The following is a 7,710-nucleotide window of genomic DNA, read 5'->3' as shown; positions in this document are numbered from 1 at the left end:
CTCCAAATACAAAAAATGTATGACAACATCCATTTTCATTTAGTTGGCCCCCTGTGGATAATATACCCGAAATTCTGTCCGAAAATCCTCCACATGCCCCTTGTCTTGCTTTACTACCGTCATAAATGATAGTGGACCTTACTTGATCATTCATTGCTGTTGATGCGCCATTTATCTGATGAGCATTATCGACAGTTTTAGCATTTGTCTGATGAAAATTCTCGACAGTGTTGATATTTGTCTGATGAACTTTATCGACAGTGTTTACATGTTTCTGATAAGCATTCTCAACGGTGTTAACATTTGCCTGTTGAGCAGTATGAATAGTGTTTGCATTTACCTGATGAGCATTACCAACAATGCTGACATTTTTTTGATGAGCATTTTCGTTCGATATTATAATTGTCTGATTGGAAATCTTTAACTTCATCATCTGTTCGATGTTGTTTTGAAATCCAATGCACAGCAATATCACAAACACTATAATGATAAGTCCAAGCAGTTTGTTGAACTGTGAAAAAACCAACATTTTGTAGTTTCTTATTAATATCATTGCAAACTTGTTTTAAAAGAAGTTCATTCTCTATATTTCTTAAGTTCTTTTAACATATATCACTGAAGAAATGTTCTTGTGAAGTATACATTGTGAAATATACCATACGTGTAAGTAAGGATACCTTAGAAAAGTAATGACATCGTAATAGTGTTAGCTAAATATAAGTTATTTCGTGACCATCCATCTGAATTTGACTGTTAAAATCCATTAACCATCTCTGTTGTAATTAAAGTAATTCTAGCAAATATACACGTCTGTTGGGGTCAGTAGCAAGAAAAATCAGCGAATAAAGATAAATTTAGTTATTTTCACTGTTCCTAGTAATATCAAAGAATATCAAAGTAATATATATATCGCCCACAACTCTTCAACCTGATTTCCCTATGCGTCAAAAGTTCTGCATAACCGTTGTTATTTGTGGATGGCTTATATTCGTTACATTCGTGATTTCATCAAATCCCACGAATTCAAAATACCAGTGAAATATTCATCAATTTATTGGCATACAAGAACGATAACTCAAAGAATTACAGGAATTAGTGTTCGGAGAATAATCTCCGCGAATATCATCCGTATATGAAACCGTGAAGTATTGACCCCACGAATATAAAACACTATACAGTATATCAATTTGTTTTACATATAACATGTTATAACTCTTTCACATGTGATAAAATTATATCAATCGATGTCACATTTCACGATTCCACATATAATAAAAGTACACAAATTTGGTTTAGATTTCACTACTTAACATCATGAAAGTACATTTTATATGTATGTTTCATATTTAACGATTCCATATCAGAAAAAAATATATCATTTTTTCGTATTCAACTCTTTCACATGGGATAAAAGTATATTCATTGATGTCACATTTCATGATTCCATATATAATAGAAGTACACCCATTTTGGTTAGATTTCACTATTTCACATCATGAAAAAATACTATATGTATATTCCACATTTAACGATTCCACATTAGATAAAAGTATATCAATTTAACAATTATACCAATTTGGCTTAGATTTCTATAATTCACATCATGAAAGTATTTCTGTTTCACATCTACCGATTTCACATATGAAATTATATCATTTATATGTATGTTTCATATTTAACGATTCCATATCAGAAAAAAATATATCATTTTTTCGTATTCAACTCTTTCACATGGGATAAAAATATATTCATTGATGTCACATTTCATGATTCCATATATAATAGAAGTACACCCATTTTGGTTAGATTTCACTATTTCACATCATGAAAAAATACTATATGTATATTCCACATTTAACGATTCCACATTAGATAAAAGTATATCAATTTAACAATTATACCAATTTGGCTTAGATTTCTATAATTCACATCATGAAAGTATTTCTGTTTCACATCTACCGATTTCACATATGAAATTATATCAGTTTGTTTCACATATATAGCGATTTCACATATCATGAAAGTGTATAAATCTGTTTCAAATATAACGCTTTCACATATCATCAAAGTAGATCATTCTGTTTCACAATTAACTATTTCATATATCGTTAGATATATCAATCTGTTTCAAATATAATGATTTCACATACCATTAAAGTATATAATTTTTTTTTCACGTTTAACGATTCAGATTATCATGAACGTATGATATCAATGTGTTTCACTTATAACGATTTCACCTATTATGAACGTGCATTATGTTTGCTATATTTCAATTACACATATAATAAAAAAGTAAAGTAATTTATCTTTAAAGTTACATGTGCCGTAACTGGGCGAAAATTTTGACATTCTAATTTCTCTTCAATAAACTATGGAATTTCTTCTGGATTCAAGAGTATAAAAATACGTCATATATAACTTTAACGATTTCATATATTTATGACAATGGAGGAGGACTGATCTCGCCTCGCTTACGAAGTGATAACGTCCAGATCACTCGTTTGTATTTATACATAATTCATTTCACATACTAACTGTAATAGGTTTTTCTGTAATCCGTAAAGCATGATAAGCCATATCCCTCCAATAATCGTAGCCCGAGACACCACTGCAGCTGCCAATTGATTGGTGCCCTTCGTTTTATAGGAAATCCTTACCGGTGATCGATCGAGTGCATGTTGTTTCTAATGTTTATTGTGCAATGTTACATTTTCGCCGGTAAATACAATGGCATTAGATTCCCATGTAAAGTTTTAGATAAATTACCGCGTTTTCGACCATTTGATGGTGCGAATGGGCTATCATTTTCATTTAAAACAAGTTATTTTGACATATATTGCATTACAGTCAATAGGATAGGGCGAGAATGTGTATAAGGGTATTATTCCGCATGAGCAAATAAACCTCTGAGGTGAACCGCTGTGACCGAAGTGTTTTAAAAAGTTGTCACGACATGTAATTGTTGGATGGAATTTCCAAATACCTAAATGTTCATATGCAGCACGTTATAATTTGTATGTGTGGTATTTACTTACTGATATCAGAATGAATGTACTCTAAGAATTGTCAAATAATAATGAGTGTATGCTCATACACGTTTAGTAAATGTTTATTTAAGCAATTCTGCGACTAATTATTACACTATATTAATATAAGTTTAGTCAATTACTTTGCATACATTGTCGCGTACTTATAATAATGAGTACACTCTATTAATGTAGGTAAAAGCAGTTTACTATTTATTACGATTCGCGATTATATACTCAGCTTATTTTTATAGACATTCAGGAATATAAGATATATGATATTGGTATAAGTTAAGTGAACTTTTCAAATTACAAATTCGCGTACGTATAATTATTATTTTATATTGATCTCAATATAATCAGCTTACGTTGAATTGGTTTTCGAGCATATACAATATAATATAATACATATCAATACATGTAATGTCAATTTACTTTTTAATACCCTTGTGTGCGCGTATATTATATATTCACAGGTATTTAATAAAGTCTACTAAGACATCAAATTATAACGAAGTAGTAATAACTTGACAATTCTTGGAAGAAGCCTAAAATGATAAACAGAAGTATATCAACTTATATTTAGACCTGAAGAGAGAACGGTCTGATAAAATACATTGTAAAAATACCAGCGGTAACGATATTTTATGGAATAGAGTCAAAACAAGCGTTCATAAGTAATTCTCGCTGTATAATAAGGTATTATCAGGTGATATTCTGGGTGCTAATTATTCACTGATTAGGGGTCACTTGAACGAATAAGTTGATCTAAAGTGACAGTGCATTATAGCTAACCATAAGTATTACTGTTAACTCGTAACTTGTTATGTAGTTTGTAAATGTTGATATACGAGAAATGTATGTTTCAGGAGAAACGTCCATATTTCTGTCACCAAATTATATGTCATATCTGTAAGAAAACAAATAAATATCAGCATTCTGGTGGCTTCATTTCTTCATTTATATTCATCGAACCGTATATTTATTGTTTTTATACAGATTCAAAAAAAGTTTGTATTTTAAAATACCGGTTACGTACCTGGTGCTAAAAATTCACCAGGAAATATATTTTGTACAGTATATCTAGAACACGGTCTGAGGTCTCGTCCTCGCCAACAGTACAACCCATCGTCTGTTTGTCGGACATACGCTGTCAAAATACTAAACCCACTATATGTGATAATCAGTTTATCACACGTGATCAAAGTGTAGAAATCTAACATCATTTTCAGGAATCCCTCGTTTGGATCTGTCTTACTTCTTCTGTCAATATGGGTTATCTTCCCAACGGTGTCTATCATGTTTCCATGGTAACGCTTCTTACCAGCATCCTTTACCTGCTCAGAGTCAGAAGCTATGAACAAGTCGTATTCAGTCTTGTTCAAGGTATCAAAATATTGCCAGAGAATTTCAAGCGGTTTATTTTTTCTTTTTAGATCTTTTGGAATGGTGGGATTACCGCCAACACGTACATGAGCACATGCTATCTTTGGTCGAGAACGCCATCTCCGGTATTGTTCCTTTATCGCTTGGTCGAGCAAAGGCGATGGCTTAAATAACATTTCAAACATCTGTTTATATATGTCAGCATAAGTTAGCTTTGTCAGCCATGGAATTTCACTTCCAATGTTTGGTCTTTTTCTGAAAGACTCCGTGAAATCCCAGTTCATACGAATGAAGTTGACGTCCCTCGAAAAGTATGTATTAATATCTTTGCTTCCAGTCAAAAAACTCTTTATTTTATTGGAGCTATAGTCAATAAGATTATGATATGCCGTGTTTCTTCTTTGAAATATCGATGCATTATACCTCCAATCGAAAGTAGCTGGGACGAGATAATCCTGAAGGATGCAAGGTTTATCAAAGTTAACAAGAAATGGTTGTTTAGTAAGAACGGCTATTATAAATGTTGATAATATACCCGACATTCTGTCGGACCAACCTCCACAAGCCCCTGGTCTTGCTTTACTACAGTCATACACGACTACATACTTGATATCGGTAATGTTTATAACGGTTGGTATGGAGCTATTCATCCAATTTTCTTGTTTTCTTATCTGATCAGTCAAGTCGTTATTTATCTGGTTGTCCAGTAAACTTGCACCAATGCCAAAGCTATAATTCTTTGAGCTATTCATCCAAAATTCTTGTTTTCTTATCTGATCAATCAAGTCGTTATTTATCTGGTTGTCCAGTAAACTTGCACCAATGCCAAAGGTATAATGCTTTTCAGTATTTCGAACAGCGAAATATGTGCCAACCATGAAGCTTATGAGGACTAACCCGATGCACTGTAAAAATAAACAAGTTTACTTACAAGGGATATCCATGATCCATTTTTTTTCTTACCTTTTGTGGAGGGGGATGCAAAAATAATTCAATTTCTCTTTTTGTATTTTCCAATGTTTTTAAGACTATTTGTACCTTCATTTTCAAGACTGACGATATCAATAACACTATTTACCATTAAAGGCCGGGTACGACCTACTTAAAAAAACGGGTGGTTGGCAATTAAGTCGAGAAGGGAGTAGGCGGGACTATACAGATACTTAAATCCTTACAAAAATTATCATCTTAGATTCGCTGATTTAAAAAAATTGGAATTCGAGTAAAACTTGAAAAATTAATCGCTGGAATATATTTACATTGCCACTGCACAGTACCTACATGTATATGTTGCTACTATGCCCAATGTGTGTTATTTTCCAATATTAAGGTTGTCATTTATGCGTACTAATACCATAATAAGAGTTAGACTGACACTGGGTTTAAGTGGGAGAATTAACTGAAAAAGTGTTCAAATATTCTTTAAATTGATCATTATAATTTTGTTTATGATTAAAATTTTACAAATGTAGCTCACTTACTTTAACTGTCACCGCCATGTTCATTTGTTCTTCGGAACGCTTCTCGAGTTTACCCACAAGCACAACATTACATAATTTGCATAATGCACTCACGATATGTCAAGTCAAGAAGCGTTCCGAGAGAAAAATGAACATGGCGGTGACGGTTAAAGTAAGTGAGCTACACAATGTTTAAATGGAGATTCTACAATGTACGGGTCATGACACCTCCAAAGGAGATTGTGGATAAACACAGTTATGGGTACTGTTTACCACCACAAGCGTAGATTTTGTGATTTTGGTTTGGCTTTTGAGGTACCCATTAGAGCCGAGACGACATTTCGACCGGACAGGGAAATGTCTACCTAGCATATTTTTCATAAATTTCCCGATTCATCAAGCCATAACTTCGTCAATACTTGGCCAATTTTGTTCATCAAGCACTCAATGGAAAGATAAATGATTTCTCTTTAAGATAAGATATCCGTCAATGTTGTATAAACCCCATTTATTAAAAAAATTACGATTTTAAACAAATAGGTCCGTTTTTCTTGACCGCCGAGTTCATACCCTTGATACTATAATATATATATATACTATTGGTAAAATTTTCGTGCCAGGTCCCTGTGCCTACGTTACAAGATGATGAAAATTGTGAAACACCGAATAGCTCAATACATATTTTTAAATCTCCCTGTTGTTTATCTCATTTTCCCATCGCGGCCCATGTTGTATGTGACATGATAGATAACAGTTTGACTACAACCTCGGTTGTTATTGCTGTATATGATATGGCATCCTCAATACTCCAGGGGTTCCGATCACTTACGATCTCTACACCCCTGGACTATCTCATAGTAAAATTCAAGGCAGCTCAGTGGAAAACATGTGACAAATCACAAGCCAGCAAACATTTCCTTTGGAGACTACATAGAGAGCGAAGCCCACTTCAAAGCCACACAGTCAACCACAGTGTACCGTTATGCGGCTCTTTTGATGTACATCAAAGGACTGAATTACCTGTTCAGGTTTGCTGCCTTCAGTTTTACTATGAAATAGTCCAGGGGTGTAGAGATCGTAAGTGATCGGAACCCCTGGAGTATCGAGGATGCTGCTGTATACGATATGGTGAAGGTACCATACTTACATGATTACGTTTGCAATAATTCATTGTAGTTATAGGCGCCGGGACGATATTACTTTCTCCTCTGTGTTGCCTGTTTAGTTATCCTGCAATGACATTTAATGCATTTAATGGTCGATAACGCATCAATTAGTTTTACAAAATTAGTTCACTTTGACCTAGATTTTGACATAAAAGTATATTTTCCGATTATATATATATATCAATACATAATCATTCATAAAAAAAAATCATTCAAAATTATCATTAACCTCTAGGGCTGTTACAAGATGTCAGTTAGAGAGTTTAGCATTATTTGAACCATGTGACCTTGAATGAAGGTCGTGGCAATTTAATGAGGTATAAAAGTACGAAGTACATGTACCATTCTTCACACCAGTCTAAGCACCAGCCCTATTGCGCTTGCGCAAGAATCAGATGCAATAAGAGTTCTGTTAGTGTGTGTGTGTAATCACTTTGGATGTGTTCAATTGTGTACCGAAGTTCTACATTTTCTTTTACAATTTGGATAGGTCATGTTAACTTAGGAAGTGAGTTGCAGAGATACAACCATTTAGAATAATGAAATCTTGCATATTTGCATATACAGATAGATTCAGTATCAAATCAAAGACTGACAGATACGATGTACTATTTGCACTACAAACATTAAATGCAGGATTTCTGATCATATGTATATATATGTATTTAC

General features: G+C 33.3%; 1 protein-coding gene across 1 annotated transcript; it reads right to left on the bottom strand.

Annotated features, from left to right (window-relative positions):
• Window positions 1–1,675: 1,675 nt before the first annotated feature.
• Window positions 1,676–7,119, bottom strand: LOC138335225 (uncharacterized). Its single transcript, XM_069284212.1, has 2 exons — window positions 7,023–7,119; window positions 1,676–5,320 (listed from the first exon to the last, which is right to left on the bottom strand). The coding sequence occupies exons 1-2, from the start codon at window positions 7,044–7,046 to the stop codon at window positions 4,061–4,063; spliced, it is 1,284 nt and encodes a 427-aa protein (XP_069140313.1). The 5' UTR covers window positions 7,047–7,119; the 3' UTR covers window positions 1,676–4,060.
• Window positions 7,120–7,710: the final 591 nt, after the last annotated feature.

The sequence above is a fragment of the Argopecten irradians genome, chromosome 11 (genome assembly GCF_041381155.1).
Source record: "Argopecten irradians isolate NY chromosome 11, Ai_NY, whole genome shotgun sequence".
Classification (NCBI taxonomy): domain Eukaryota; kingdom Metazoa; phylum Mollusca; class Bivalvia; order Pectinida; family Pectinidae; genus Argopecten; species Argopecten irradians.
The sequence above is the reverse complement of the archived record's forward strand: the minus strand, read 5'-3'. Positions and strand labels throughout refer to the sequence as shown.